Genomic DNA, 17029 nt, shown 5'->3' with positions numbered 1-17029 from the left:
AATACTGCAGCACATCTCTTCAGCAATACAAAACTACCATAAGAGCACATTAGTCCTCTGCCTTCTAAATTTTCTGAAGGGCCAGTCTGTGTTTGTGCAATGAACACCCCCAGGAATCAAGGACCATCACAAACCTCATCACATTCCCTCTAAAAGCAAGGCATATGTCTTTGACCATGCCTTCTCTAATATATATACATAGCAATAGGTATATTTAAATAAACAACAAAGAACTACCATAACAAGATACTCCTCCACACATACTTCTCCCCCTATGGAAAGCATGAGAGAACAAACACATGACAGATATTAGTCAGTTTATTCTTAGGCACGCTGAATCATATCCAGATTGAAGCAATTGTCACATTTACAGAGAAAGTAACTGCAGTTGGGCATATGTGAAACTCTAGCAGCAGAATTCACAACTCCGGAGAAACAATTCTGCAGTAGCAAGAACTTTACTTTTTAGTTATCAGATTTTTCTATTAAATGTTCAAAAATGTTCTGTGCATTATTTGCTATCCACCTCAACAACACTATTTTCATATGGGATCTGTGCTTGTTTCGGCTTTGCTACTAGAATAAAATGCAATGTTAAGGTTGCACAAATGCAAATGGCAAGGCTTTGCTACTGCAATTGTGCAAGTTAGACATCATTTATTGTCTAAAATTTCACCACCTTGTTGGCATATGGGACACTGAAGCATCTTGTCAAACATATGATGCTAAATAATTTATACACTGCAATGGTTTATCATAAATCAAGTTCTGAAGAGCTCTTAGTCAAACCACCAGACTCCACAGCTTTAAAAAGAAGAAAATCTTATTTTAATAATGCAAGAACACAATCTTGATTTCACATAATGGACCCGATGCACTCTGTTTATAGACTTTGTTTGAATTCATTTATTCCTGTTTTATTATAAGAAATAACAAATTAATCAGTCAGCAGATATTATGAAAAATAGGGGCTTTCTTCTTCCTTGCAGAGGCTGGGAGAATAGTGAGACAATTGGGAAGCCTCTTCTAAAGATTACAATTGCTTGCAGGTGGCAGTCTCTGAGCAGTACTTGTGCTACTGCCATTGGCGCTACCCTCTGTTCTGAGGGCCAACTGTGATTTCATGTTTTCCACAACCTTTCTGTATCTCTACAGCTTCATATCTCACAATACAACTCATCTTCTGGGACCTCACCTTTTATTAGCACAAGTGACTAATCTCAGGAAGCTGAAATATACAAATGAAAGTATGGAAAACTGTATGTGTAAAGCTATGACTCCGACATCATCACTTCAAATGTACTGTTCCAGCTATTTTTTGTTGAGCTGCATATTTCTGAACTTCATCCAGTATTTTCAAGACCAGTTTACAATCTTTGGGCCCCAGCAGGTTATGTGATACAGGGCTGACCATTTCACAGTAGTAGGAACCCAGAGGGAAGAATGTGCGTCCAAGATCTGGAGAGTCTCCTATTCATTCATTTACAAAGGCCAGTGAAATTGCACAGCTTTTATCACAAGCTCCAGCGACATGGGGCACTTAGTTTTACCTGTACCTCAGACACAGGCAAAACTCAGATAAGTGAACTCAATCAAGATCATGAGTAAGGGGAAGACAAATACAGAACAAACAACACTGCTTCCTTGGAACAAAAGATATTTCATTATATTTTTAATCCATATTCATCACCCGATATGCATTGTCTGAGGTCAAGACAATAAGGGACTCAAATATTTGTTTAAAACCACAAGCAGCAGTGGTAGGAGTAGTAGTACCCAATGTTTATATTATGGTAATGTCCAAAGGCCCTAATCTGGACTAGGGCTCAGCAGAGCTGTGTGCAGTACAGACGAGAGAGCATCCCTGCCTTGAAGGGCATATAGTGTAGTCCCTCAAAGAACACGATCAAGGTATGTACCACTGGCTTCCATGAATTCAGCATCCAGGCAGCAATCCTGCAGCTCCCAAGAAAGGCCAAAACAGAACCTACAACTAGCATAAAAATACATATTCCTGACAGCGAGTAGCCAGTGACTCCATTGGTGTACTGATTGCTCCTTTTCACTTCTCACGTCTTGAACAAATTTGTACTGGATATCTCTGGGGGATAATTTCATGTGCTTGCTTAAGACTAGGAACGGTTTATGGAGGATGGCCCTTAATGCAGGATTCACTGTGCAGGAAATCTCTTTTGAGGGAATGTGTAAAATGCTTGAATAACTAAAGCTGAAAGAATACAATAAAACACAGCATTGAAGGGGGAAGGGACAACTGACACATGGTGGAGTGTTGCTCTCAGTGTATCATCCATGGCACTTAAGTATAGCTCACAAGAGTGTCCCATATAATTCCACGCAGGGCCGGCTCTAGGCACCAGCGTTCCAAGCATGTGCTTGGGGCGGCACTTCTCAAGGGGTGGCATTCTGGCCCTTTGGGGACGGCACTCCATTTGGTTGTTGTTGTTGTTGTGGTTTTGCTTCGGTGCCAGCACTCCGTTTTTTGTTGTTGTTTTTTCGCTTGGGGCGGCAAAAAACCTGGAGCTGGCCCTGATTCCACAGCATTAACATATTTACCCATGAGCGGTTTAGGATCACACAAAAAAGCCAGAACTGTTGTCTAATTAGAAACAGATATCCCTCTGTTTATGCTGGTGTTTAAAAATTAAAATATATTATTGTTTCTGCTCATTCTAATTTGGGGTAAATATCTTCAGTTTTGCTGCTTATGAAGGATTAACTACATTTATCTGAGCTATTGCTAATTGAGACTGTTCTAATAAGGCAGGTGCTGTGCAAGTGACCCAAACGTAGCTTAGCAATGCAACTTCTACAGTATTCCAATTCTATAGGTCTGACCAGAGGGTGCTAATCATGCTGATTTTTGCCAAACTTATTTGATTTATGGTGCTGACAAGTATCCAGTGGGAGCGACACTGAGATTATCAAACTCATTTTCACTTTTGACCCATACCCAATTTCAGCCTATTGTTGGTCTCCGGAGAGAAAAGGCTGGTTTGCTATGCCACTGTGCCATTGAATTCCCTAGCTAAACCTTAACTCTGCCACAGAACCATATGGTGCCAAAGCTGTTCTCAATTCACTGTCCAAAGGCTTCAGTTTCTAACGCTGATTATCCCTGACCATTCGCAACCAACAATATTAATTCAAAAACACAAAAACAGAAAATAAGGCTGCACAGGCATACAAGAAAACTCCGATAGAGGACAAAGTGCAAGGCCACCTTCCCCCAGAGGAGAATGTGCTCATCGCTGTGCAAATGGCTGCACACAAAATTGGCAGTAATTCACTTTGCACAGTATAATATCTGGAAATAATGCAAAGATGCTAATGGTGAATGCTAATTGGAAAATTTCATCTGACAAGCTGTTTTCTATATTACAGCTCTCCAAGCTCATGCACCCTGTAAAAAGTGAATTGGGATAGCTGACTGTCTTTTGCTGTTAAACTCAATGTGCTTTCTGCTAGCAACTTCAGAGGAGCAGTCCCTGCATAAAATGTACTACTATAGAATCCACTGCACTGTCAGAGCCTGGAGCTAGAACCCTTTAGCATAACCACTGCTCCTCTCGAGTCATGACTCAATCTTTCCCTCTTCACTAGGACAATGACAAGGAGCAGTGCGCAATTTAAAATACACCAATTATCCTCAGGACTAGAGATCTACATTTATTGCAGGGGTGGCCAACCTGTGGCTCCGGAACCACATACGGCTCTTCAGAAGTTAATATGTGGCTCCTTGTATAGGCACTGACTCCGGAGCTGGAGCTACAGATGCCAACTTTCCAATGTGCCGGGGGGGAGGGGGAGTGCTCACTGCTCAACCCTGGCTCTGCCACAGGCCCTGCCCTCACTCCACCCCTTCCTGCCCCCTCCCCTGAGCCTGCCCTGCCCTCGCTCCTTCCCCACTCCTCCCCAGAGCCTCCTGCACACCACAAAAGAGCTGATCAGGAGGTGTGGGGAGGGAGGGGGAGGCGCTGATTGGTGGGGCTGCCAGTGGGCGGGAGGCACTGGGAACGGGGCAGGGAGCTGATGGGGGGGGGGCTCCTGACATATTACTGTGGCTCTTTGGCAATGTACATTGGTAAATTCTGGCTCCTTCTCAGGCTCAGGTTGGCCACCCTTGGTTTATTGGTTCATTTGACTCATATGAAGTGAGAGAAATGAATTTAATAAGTGAATTTAGAATGATTTATGGATTAGGGTCTGAGAGCACTTCAACAGTAATACTTAGAGCTTGCCTGCTTGTTACCCATATCAATACAAGGTTACTTGGAAATAAATTTAGTGAGTGTTCCTGTACATACCCGCTGTTTCTCAGGGTCGACATATCGAATGCCAAAATAGTCTTTTTCCAGTAAGCTGTAATAGTTGCAGATATGGTCTATGAGAAACTGACCTTTGGTCTCCTTCTGGAAAAGAAAAAAAAAATTAGTAACCTTATATTGTATTACTCTAAATACACTCAGCACACATTCCAAACCCATTATTTGTGAACTCTTAGAAGTCTAATAAAAAGAGTTAAAGAAGGTGGGAATAAGAGCTTTTATTGCAATCAAGTGAGAACAAAAACAATGAATATCCACTTCCCCTGAAGAGATACAAAAAATAAAATGTATTCTAAAAATGCTATTGTATTCATCCCTGTGTCTTCACAAATTGCTACATCAGAACAAAGGGTGGCATTTCCTCAGGTATGCTCCTGATTACTTCTAAAATTGCACATTTAGAAAATCCACTATACACTGTTAACCATGTTTCTGTGGGATGTTAGTCTGTCCACTTAACCTTATGTCCACACCTTATCTATCCTTCTCTGCAGACATAAGCATTTTGCATAATGGCCATTTATTTAGCCACAGAATTTCAAACCATTCACGTGTTTTTTGCATTCATAAGACTTATGTGTTGGACCTGATTTTTCACTGCTAAGATCTGTTTGCAGAGGCACACCCACTCTGAGTGCATCACTACAGATGCTCTCATTTGTTGTACCCACTCATATGTGCATGCAATTTATGGATTTGAGTGCTCACATAGATGTGGATAAATCAGGTGTAGAGATGCCCACGTACCTTGGGGCTGAAGATCAGATTCCTTACTATACACCAATACCCTAAAGACTTAGGGGGGAGGGATAGCTCTGTGGTTTGAGCATTGGCCTCCTAAACCTAGGGTTGTAAGCTCAGCCCTTGAGGGGACTACTTAGGGGTCTAGGGCAAAATCAGTACTTGGTCCTCCTAGTGAAGGCAGGGGGCTAGACTTGATGACCTTTCAGGGTCCCTTCCAGTTCTAGGAGCTAGGATGTCTCCATATATTAAAAATTATCAGAGATTTCTCATTTAAAAAAAAAAAATAAAACCTAGCCACAGACAAACCACATGAGAATTTTCATCTCTAGTCAGACAACTGTGGAAGAAAGGCTTCCAAAAAATGCAGATGTATGAAATATCCCTGATATTAAAGGCAGAAGTAGTATTTATTGTATACTATACCTACCAATAGTTTAAAGTTACAAATACCAAAGGGATATTTGTGAATAAAGATATCAATATACTTTTTAACTCTACTGAGATACATAGGATTAGGATAGTTTTGTGGGTTTTTTAAAGTGACACGGCGGCAGGAAATGTTAAATAATTTACTTGAAAAATAAATATAATTGGTAGATATTCTGTATTTCTCATTGCTTCTCACAATGACCTTCAGTGAAAAGAACTCCCCACCTACTAAGAAAAACAGTGAAAGTCAGAGAGCCAGGGGATAAAAGCCTATGCTAAATGTCTAGCACAAAGTATCATTTGTCTTTCTTTGGACCTTTTTGGGGCTAGGGGATTCCTAGTGCCTCTACCCTCACAGCACAGGTTGTAGGGGGGACTTAACTGCCACATCTGCACAGATCATTTAATCCAGTATCCCCTCTGATAATTGCCAATACCACAAAAAGAACAGGAGTACTTGTGGCACCTTAGAGACTAACAAATGTATTAGAACATAAGCTTTCGTGGACTACAGCCCACTTCTTCGGATGCATAAGAAGTGGACTGTAGTCCACGGAAGCTTATGCTCTAATAAATTTGTTAGTCTCTAAGGTGCCACAAGTACTCCTGTTCTTTTTGCGGATACAGACTAACTCTGAAACTTGCCAATACCAGTAATTCTAGAGGAAATTCTGGGGAACCCCATCTAGAAATATATGGAAAAACTACCCATGAGGTTAAAAGATTACTTACACTCTAAAGCATGAGGGTATTTAACCCCATCCAACTACATACATTTTGTTTTAATTTAGCCAGTGTAAACTAATCCTTTCCTGAATCCTGTAAGCTTTGGCTTCAATGGTATTTTCTAGCAATAAGTTCCACTGGTTAATTAGGTGTAGTATAAAAAAAACAGAATATAAACTACCTAAGGAAACCTTTAATTTTTCATTCTGAAAGGAGTAAGATCATTTACAAAATCCTTAACGCTGATTCACTCCAGCAGGTTTAAAAAAAAAACACCACAACAATTAAGCAGGTTTTGAGAATGTCACAATAAATTTAAACACACTGAAAAACTTTCATCACACATGGGGTACATTCAATTGTTTGAAATTAAACCCACATTTTGCACAACAATGCTGGTATCCAGCCAGGCATAAGAGGCCTTTTGTATAGAACACATCACACTGAATAAGTTATTCCTTTGTTTCCTTGTTATCAGCATGAGTCTAATGACGATCAAGCTATAAAATGACATGGGATTCAGAGCAAGCAATACTTTCCAAGTGAAACTCTCTCATCACCATAGCTCCAAAATGCACAGGGTCAAATGCGTTTACAAAATTAAGAAAGCACAGCATGCTTTTTTCCCTAAAGGGTATGTTGAACTACAGAAGTTTACTTTCGGAACTTCTATAACAATCCTTCTATGACAGCTGGAGTTCCAATCTGCTTGTTGTTGCACTGTTTCTCATGATAGTTACATATGAAAATTTCACTAGTATTGCAAATACTGAGATTTCAGATTACTTATTCCAAGTATTGTATTCTCAGTACTATGCACTCTGATACTATGGATGCACAGAAATACTATGTTTGTCTGATCCCTTGCATCTTGTCGGTACCTAGACTGTGAGCTCTTTGGGAAGGGACTGTCTTTTTTCCTGTATGCCTGTGCAGTCCTCACCACAATAGGGCCTTGATTCTTGATTGGTGCTCCTAGGCACTATTGCAACACACATTATAAACAAACAAATAAATACATAAATAAAATAGACTGGGATTAGATTGACATTAAAGTAAATTAAAAATAGCTCCCTTTCACTCCTCAGACACAATGTCCTTAAGAGACTTTAATTAAACTGCACTACACATGCTGTAGTTACCAACAAGATCCAATGTCTGGAAGTTGAAGCTAGACAAATTCAGACTGGAATTAAGGTGTACATTTTTAACACTGAGGGTGATATACCCACTGGAACAGAGGTTCTCAATCTTAGGGTTGTGACACAGGGGTCGTGAGGTGATTACGTGGGGATCGCGAGCTGTCAGCCCCAGGCCTGGTGTGGAGCTCCAGCTGACAGCCGATCCCCACCAGGCGCAGGGTTGACAGCCCGAGCGTCTGTTAAATTAAATTAACACACACACACACACACACACGTTTTTAATTCATGGGGCGGGGTCGCACTCAGAGGCTTGCTGTATGAAAAGAGTCGCCAGTACAAAAAGTTTGAGAACCACTGGATTAGATGATCACAATGTTCCCTCTGGCCTTGGAACCTACAAATCTATGAACTTCCTTCTTCCTGCTGCCCTTAGCCTCAATGCAGCCTTCAATATTGTGTATCATCACCCACTCTTCCTGGACTATCATGCTTCTCTCTCTCCACTCTCCCCTCCGCATAAAGACGCTTCTTCTGTGGAACCCACAGGGATCACACTTCTTGAGCCTCTGTCCTTTTCCATTTTCCCTCTTTTGACCATCTCTTTCTCACAGTCTCTGCCTTCAAAACCCAGCTACCACTTACACACGGATAGTCCTCACTTGAATCTGCCTTTTGTTTATCATATTCTCTTTGCATCTTCTGTTTCTCCACCATGCATGTATTTAAACCACTCAATTTTTCCTCCTAGTCATTCCTCAAAACTGACTAACATCCTATATTTCAATTTTTAAATGGATGGTTAAATTACAAGCTGTACGGATAGGCAAAAACTAATAATTAGCTCTCCCATCATGCTTGCTATACATAGATCTCATAGCACTTTACAAACCAGGGTGAGTATTATCATCAGCGTTTTACACAAGAGGTAGCTGAGGCACAGAGAGAGATAAAGCGACTTGCCCAAGGTCATACACTGTAAGTAGGGTGACCAGATAGCAAGTGTGAAAAAACAGGACAGGTGGTGGGGGGTAATAGGCGCCTATATAAGAAAAAGTCCCAAAAAACGGGGCTGTTCCTTTAAAAACGGGACATATGGTCAACCTAACTGTAAGTCACTGCAGAGGCCTGGTCTCCTTACTCATCAATAGTCCAGCGCACCTGACTGCTTTCCATAGGTAAAAATTTTGTATATCACGATTAGGCAAAGTGTTACACAGATAACTATGTAAGCAATAACTATTGCAGAGCTTCGTTATTTGTAGAACTACCATTTTACAGGCAAGTTTTGGTACGTGCATACCGTTTTGGTATGGATACAGTTGCTCTTCCCTGAATCCTCTTCATTGTTTAAAAACTTTCCAGATTCTCTCTAGGGTCCCAATCCAGAGTGGTGCTGAACAGCTTTTACATGGAGTTGTGACTACTCAGCCCCTTCCGGGATTGCTCTCTCCCTCCCTTCTGCATTACAAAGATATATTGAATTTTCTCTCTTCCTCTCAGCCCATCTCTAGCTCATACTCTAGTTATTCAGACTTTTGTCTCTGTGTTGTTAATTCATCTCTAGATTTATTTTTTGCTGTATGTGGCAGCATCTGCCATTTCTGCCCTCCCCCCAACACAAGCATCTCCTGTTGTGTTCTCCCTTCCTCTCATTCCTCTCTACCTCCCATTTCCTATGTATTTACTCTTTACTGTATGTTCCCCTACTCTTCCAATCAAAACCCTGCTTCTTCATGCCCAGGGGATATTACTGCCTTCATTGATCTGCCCTTTGTTTTCCCGGTCATTAATAACTTTCCACACTTCCAAATGATGTTAACCCAGTTTCTCTTTTGTCTCCTTGTATATGCTCACTCCCTGACACTCTCTCTCTCCACCCCTCTCCCACTAAGAGCGCTATAAAATGTCTGCTTCTACAATTGGCTCTGTATAGCCTCAAGGCATTTACAGAATGACTTACTTGTTACTGGAATGGTTTGTGCTGTGGCTTGTTAAACTCTATATGGACACACTAATGAAGGCAGAGTGAACTGTTGGCTCAAAAGGAAGAGGTCTGTACCAAAAACACAAAATGTGAAAAGGGAAGATGTCTATAGGATGCCTCTCTGATTGACCAAGAGAGAAGGTGTACTCATCAGAGCTAGATCTGTGACAGCAAAATCTAAAAGAAACATCTCTCTGATGCAAATTTTAGAGGTCACTGCTACATATGCATTTTGTGTTTGTAAATATGCTACAGAAAGAAAAGCAAAGAGATTAAAACAAGAACAGTGATGCCTTAATACACAGGCAATCAACAAATCTAAAACACAAATTGTTGAAATCCAAGATGCATTTAGTTATAAAATAAGCATGCAATAATCAAATAAACTATCTAGATTTTAGGAATAAAGCCATTTTGGTGAATCACAAAAGGAAGCAACAAGATGTGGATTTTACTAACAAAAATACATAAAGGAATTCCATTTTAAACCAAGAGTTAAAAAAAAAAACCAGACCTAAAATGACATTTTCATCTGACAAAGTTATACAGAGGCAGGAAGAACAGTCAGTGAATACACTAACTTTTATAGACTTACTTTCTAAACCATTCATTTTAATGAGTCTCTTGCATCACCCAAATCACCACACGCAGTATTTGAGCTCATTAGTGTGTGATCAAAGGCTCGAGCAATCATCGTGTTTTTCAAAACAACAAAGCTCTTTTTCTAAAATCAACTGCTGCACTAACCCTATTGCATGGAAAACTGGTGGATCAAAAACTTGAATTGAATAGAATGGAATTTTATTTTATATAATGACTTTCATACGCCAGGTATCCTTAAACTCTTTACAAAGGAGAATGCAAAGATAACCATGTAGGTAAATACATTTCTTATACATTCAACAATAGCTCATATATAACTTTAGGACTTGATCCTGCAAAGATTTAACACATGGTTAAATTTAAGCTAGTGAGCAGTCCTACTAAAGTTAATGGGTTTTGAATTCCACCTGGATTCTTACCAGATTTAAGAAAAAATTCTACATTAAACACCCACAAAGTTACATTTCTCAGAGTTGCAAAATTTTGCCCCTTCCCAGAAACACTGTTTTAAATATTAGTTTAAAATGTTTTAAACTAGAAAAAGTTAGGAAAGTCTCAGTTATAAGTTAATGAGGAAAAAAATCCAAAACTAAATCAGGTGTTCTGAAATTTGGGTGTTGGTCCCCGTGGAGAGGGGATACAGAATGTATTCTGGGGGAGGTGGGCTGAGAAGCTTTAGGGGGAAAAAACCTTACTGCACCCATTTTACCCACAGCAATGAACAACTAGCAAAGCTGATTCCTCCAGACATATCAGGTCCTCAGACGGGTGCTGTGTACGTGACTCTAGATGGTGGTGTGCATTTTGACAGATTTCTGTTAAACTTGCGTAGCATTATGCAAAGTCGTTGCCATCTATACGTTAACCCGTTTGCTACGACACGGTGTGCACATTTAATTGTTAACATCAACCACAATCGCAGTTTTGCTTTTGCTCTTTTTACAATGGATCATTGGCTCTGTTTGAATCAATGCCTTACTGTTTTTAATATTCAATGAGAGTTGCATGATGATTTTTTTAAATCGTTATATGTACCTGTGTGGCGGGGGGGGGGGGGGGGGGTTGCAGGGGAGGGCGTAAACTACTACACAGACACAAAGACGGGGGTGCGACCAAATAAGTTTGAGAACCAATGAACTAAATGAATAAATGTCTTCATATTTTCAAATGTTTTATCCAGTGTAGTTTTAAAGGAAATATGTGATGCTGTTTCTTCCAACCACTTCTCTTCAGACACTACTCTGCACTCTCATAGGCCTCCTGATTGGGAAATGTTTCCTGACATCTGGCCCATCTTTTGTAAATTTCATCTCATTATTCAGAGTTATATTCAGGCAGATTACCCTAAAACATTTCTGTTTACAACCTAACATACTTGCAGAAGGTTTTCATATTCCATTTAGAGAAGGAACTTAGGCTGAGATCTGGTTTGCTATTTTAAAAGCAGCCTCTAGTCTGATTCTGCAAAGACCTATGGGGCGGGCCATAAATTACATAAGTCATTAGGGGATGAGTGCGTCCTAAATCTTTCATGATAGACCATTTGTTTCAGTGTTACAAGGTGGTGGGTGGGTCTTAAAAATCATCAAAATATGTGCTGTGTAACTTATGGATAGCTCCTAAGAATGAGTAGTTTTACCTGTGTGAATAGTCCCTTTGATTTCTATTGGGCTACTTATATACAGTTACATGCATTGCTTAAATATTCGAGAGATTAGGCCTTACAGCTGCATACTTTCACAGTCCCATTTTAAAACAGGTTTTAGTTGAATTTGCTTGTGTACAGAAAATACCATCTGAATGAAAACAAACAATATATTATTCCGTATAATATTGTAGCAGAGATAGTTTATAATATTAATGGGACACCATTACTTTGAAATCTAGCCAAAGTTAACAAAGTGGGTTTGAAATAGAAGCACCTGCTTCTCTGAGCCCCCCTGTCAATTGTGGTGGTTTTGCAATGCTTTCCCCTCTCCTGTGATATATGCAGAAGGCCCAAAAAAGCAGCAGGGGAAACTGACTGAACTGATTATATGCAAGTGATCTCAAATGCACAAACTAAATAAACTAAATAAACTGGAAAGAGGCAATTTCCTTTTCCTCTCATCTTTTTAAATTATAGTTAATGCTAGATGTTCCTTGTAACAATGCTAGGTGTTCCTTGTAACAATGGTAGAAACTAGGAAATTATAGTAGGAAACAGGTTTTCAGACAAAGAGCGATATTTCAGTCTGAAGAATTTATATGTCATAAAGGATTTATATATGGAAAGAAATACCAGAAGCAGCACATGATACCACTGAAGTCTGAGATCATAATGAATGATTTAGCAAAACAGAGAGCGGTGTAATGGTTAGTCAATCCATGCACTGCAGAAACCATAAACAGCTGCTTTCATGATTATTGTAACGTTGCTGAAAACGCTCTTGAGCTTTGACAACTTACTGATATTGGTCTTTTCTTAACTATATTTTTGGTACACTTGTCACATACGGTAAAAAATTTATATGTTAAATACAGTTCAAAAACTATTCTTATTTGCAAAGGAATATGGACAATTTCAGTAAAAAACTGCCAATCACACACAACAGAGCATGAGAATCGATTTGGATCTTAGAATAATAAATATCAAATTCATCCTGAAACTCAACAAAGCACCCATAATAGAGCCGGGTTTCAAATGAAACGCAATCCTTCCCCAAAATGTCAATGCATGAAAATAATGTATATGTTAGAGTGTAACATTCTTGTAAGCAGATGACAAAAAGGCTTTACTAAAGTACATTACTTGAAACTCAACACACACACACACACACACACACACACACACACACACACAGTCAAAGCCAGACTGGGTCAATACAGAAATTAAAACAGCTGCAGGGGCATGAGGGCAACACTCAGGCCAGATTTCTAAAACCTGCCAGCTAGAAATCTCAGAGAATTTTGTTAAGGCCTGGTGACCATCAAATGTTTCTCAAGCAGATGATACAAGACAGCTGGAGAGGAACAGAGTGGAAGTCACAAAAGCATACAAAATGGAAGAGCTGAAATATTCTGGAATGTAAATCAACAAAGTGTCCTTGAAATACTGAATAAGAATGCCAAACAATTAACAAACCATTTAAACTTTTTTTTAAAAGCAGTACCAAGTAATCCAAACCCAACATGTGACCTCCATCAAAGCTGATTTGGAGTATCTAAAGGGCAATGTCATCCATATTCCGAGGAACACATTTTTATAATGGCCTTAAATCAAATCCCCAAACAGCACAATCTGTGCACAGAGAGAGGTATTTGCACTTAGAAGTTGAATAGTCAGAGGCAGCATTGTCTGACTTGTCTGTGTAAATCAATTAATGCACAATAGATATGTATAGTTTCAAAGGCTGTGTTTAAATATTTGGCCCTGATAGCACTCCAGATCTAAAAAACATGAAAGGAAAAAAAAGATAAATGTTAAATCTTGTAAATGACAGGATTCCTAGCATAAACAAGGTCAACCTTTTTGTTGCAAACATCTGTTAAAATTCACTTTACTGTAGGATCAGAGTTTTGTTTTCTATTCACTGCTGAAGCTTCAAGTATGCATCAAATAGATGAGAAGAGTAACAAAGAAAAAAATGTAAAAGCAAAAACAACGGACAACTCCCAAGCCCAGGGCCTGATCTTGTAAAGTCCTCCAACCCCTCACAAAAGGCACTCAGCAACTCTCAGGATCGGGCCCTTTTTTCCTGGTTGTTGTTGTTGTTTTCAGATTTGGCTATAAACACAACACAAATATGACACTTAGCAGGAGCGGCGCCAGGGTTTTTGCCGCCCTAGGCAGCAGCGCCCTAGGCAGCAGCACTTCGGCAGCAGGTGCCAGAGTGAGTGAAAGACCCGCCGCCGAATTTCTGCCGAAGACCCGGAGCGGAAGGATCCCCCGCCACCAAATTTCCGCCGAGGGCGGCAAAATGCCACCCCCTAAATCCTGCCTAGGGTCGCCTAGTAGAAGCGCCGGCCCTGACACTTAGTACATACAAGCTTTGAATGTCATTATAGTGCGGTTTTACTTAACTGCAACATGTAGGGTGACCAGATAGCAAATGTGAAAAATCAGGACAAGGGGTGGGGGGTAACAGAAGCCTATATAAGAAAAAAAAAAAAATCGGGGCTGTTCCTATAAAAACAGGACATCTGGTCACCCTAGCAATATGGCAAATTTACAGATACATAGCTGTACTTATTAGGCCATATCCTTCAAGGCTGGCACTTAGTCAATAAAAAGATCATGCTGACTGTTGTGCATTTAAAATCTCATACCATAATAATGCAGCAGTATAGCTTTTTTCTTCTTGGCATTTTGTTTGCCTAGTTTCTCTATTTACAAGAGAGAGAGAAAACTATAATTGTTCCCACATTCAGAGAGAGAGAGTCTGATTCTCCTCCCAAGTAGAGAAGATTTACACTGACAGAGTTGCACCTAGTTTACATTTATGTAAGAGGAGAATCAGGACTACTATGTGCATTTACTTGAGTCCATAATTTTATACTAAAATAAAGTGGCTAGTCGACATGCATTTATTTGAATGTGAAATGTGAGAATCAAATAAGTGATCTGAGCCTATTTATTTGAATGCTGTCACAGATATAAGGCATCAACATAAACAGAGACAATACATGCACTTGCTCCGATCCTGCAAACGTTTTTACACATGTGAGAAGCCTCAATAGCTGTAACTGTGCATGCAAAAGGTGTTTGCAAGAGACTGTAACTTGCAGAATGATCCATCAACAGCCTGAGAGAGTTAACAATTCAAAACTGTCCGGAGGACACATTTTTCGGACAAAACTTTTTTTTTAAATGAAGATTTGGGTCAATCAAAACATTTTGTGAATTCATGTCAAATTTACCAAACTTTGTTCAAAAATCCAAAATAGTTTAAAAAAATCAAAACATCTCATTTTTACATTTTTAAAAATGAAACATTTCATATTTTTCCTCAATTTTTTTTAAATAAACTAGAAAATAAAATATTTCATTTTGGGTCAAACAAAGCATTTAGTTCAAACTAACAAAAAAAATTAATCTTTTCGGTTCAGCCAGAAAACCGAAAAATCAATTATTTACACAACTCTGCTGCGGATACTCCCTGACCATCACCTCCTTCATTCCTCAGCTCTTCTATCACTATGTCCAGTCATTCATTTCAAGCAGCAAGAGCCTTTTCTTTCTACATTGTTGTATAATGAATAACTTGTGCTTTCATCCTAGCAGGAACACAAAGTCCATGCTGTTGATATTTACGGTACTCTGCAGCCAAATACAGAGGACTTGCACTTTTACCCAGAAATGTAGCTTTAAAAGGACATCTGGGAACAATCCTCTGTTCATTTGTGTTTTGGAACAGTCAACATTATGTTTGTTTTCATTTGCACTGGTGTAGCAATAAAGCTCACTGAGTAGCACTGCCAGATAGGGCCATGTGCTGTGAGAATTGGACCGATTTTAAAACAACATTGTAGAGGCTTCTTTTGCTGCTTTTGGGGGGTGAAGTTGGGGAGGAGAGAGAGCGCGCACCAGCCTGCATTTTCCAATACGGAAAAGATTTTTAAAAACTGAATTCTGAAAGTTCAAGTCCTGCGCTAGCAAGCAAGATCCAGCCAGTGACAGGATGGCAATAACTGCCGGCAGCGAGAGGTACCAAACCGAGCTCATGTGTTGAAGCTGAATCCCAATCCCTATCCTTGCCACCCACTCACTGTGAGGCTCTGGGCAAGGGTTTTATGACTCGGTGAGCTCAGTGGGATTACTCATGGAAGTAACTGCTCATCAATGTGAATAAACTGGCCCTCAACCTCTCTGCCTCCATTTCTCCCATGTGTAAAAAAAGAGGCAGTGCTAGCCTGTTGGGTGCCCTATGCAGGAATACAACACACACTAACACATATGTTAAAAAATCCATGTTAAATAAGGTGAATGGTATTTTGGAAATAATACTAAATCAGGAGCCCCTTGAGCTGTTTCTGGCCCTAAGCAATTCTTAGTCTGCTTATGCCTAGCTGCACCACTGTGTATAACGGAGATAGTAATAATCACCCTACATCAGAGGAGTTTTGTGAAATTAGATGTTTAGATTAACAGTGCTTTGAAAATACAAGCACAGTATAAAAACTGTGACCTATCAATGACATTCTCCTTTTCCTCTCACAACTAGCTCCCTCCAATATGTTGTGAGTAACAGGTTGTAATTATTCACTTCTAAGTTGCAAAATTTATGGAATACCATGAAGATCCAAATGTTATTTTCACGTTTAACAAACAAAATGAAAAACAATGTCAAGGAGGAGTTGGAGCTGAGTAAAGCCCAGCTTGGAACTGGAACATTTTATGCCAGGAACAAAACAATTATGCCAAAAAAAATGTCTTTGCTCTGGAAAAGTTCACACAGTAAATGTCCACAAGTCTGAAACATCATTATTACCAACCCCTCTAGATTAGCTCAAAAGCAAATACTGCAACAAGCACATTTACCAGCTGGTCAGTCAAAAAGCCCTCTCCCCTAGACTACCTTTGCATGAATCAGGACTTGCACATGGTGTGTTTTACTCTGTATATTCAAACATCTAGGTACATTTTGTATAACCATGTCCAACATTAAAATACGCAGGTTGTTGGAGGGTTTTTTTTTAACTCATGGTTAGTAATGCATTTTGTAACAAATAAAGCTCCCTCATTATGCAATGCTCTAAATTTAGATTTTGTAGAAACTAGGTGTTTTCCAAACCCCATTCATCTGTGCTTTCATAGCGATTCCATCACTGTATATAGGCACACCTAACAAACAAATTAATAAACACGTCTATTTTTTAAGATTTTTTTTATTTATTTATTTTATTTTAAAAACATTCCTCTGCAATGTTGGAAACACAAACACAGCATCACCACATACCTGTAAACCAGAAAGTGAAAGTATATAAAATCTGAAAGTCAACTAACTGATTGGTCTTGATTCACAGGCCACACTGATTGAGTGAAGTGAGGGGAACAAACAAAGCAATTGGATGAA

The 17029-nt window shown here is 39.5% G+C and overlaps 1 protein-coding gene across 2 annotated transcripts in view; it reads right to left on the bottom strand.

The window, feature by feature from the left end:
• The window catches only part of FRMD3 (FERM domain containing 3), a 216525-nt gene that overhangs the window by 116387 nt on the left and 83109 nt on the right, over nucleotides 1-17029 (bottom strand). Inside the window, exon 2 of one of the 2 annotated variants that reach the window (XM_034773457.1) lies at nucleotides 4326-4430. In XM_034773457.1, coding sequence (XP_034629348.1) covers nucleotides 4326-4430 — 105 coding nt within the window. The remainder of the gene's footprint in view (nucleotides 1-4325; nucleotides 4431-17029) is intronic. The other variant, XM_034773458.1, reaches the window with a different exon arrangement.

This window comes from Trachemys scripta, chromosome 6 (genome assembly GCF_013100865.1).
Source record: "Trachemys scripta elegans isolate TJP31775 chromosome 6, CAS_Tse_1.0, whole genome shotgun sequence".
Taxonomy (NCBI): Eukaryota; Metazoa; Chordata; order Testudines; family Emydidae; genus Trachemys; species Trachemys scripta.
The sequence above is the reverse complement of the archived record's forward strand: the minus strand, read 5'-3'. Positions and strand labels throughout refer to the sequence as shown.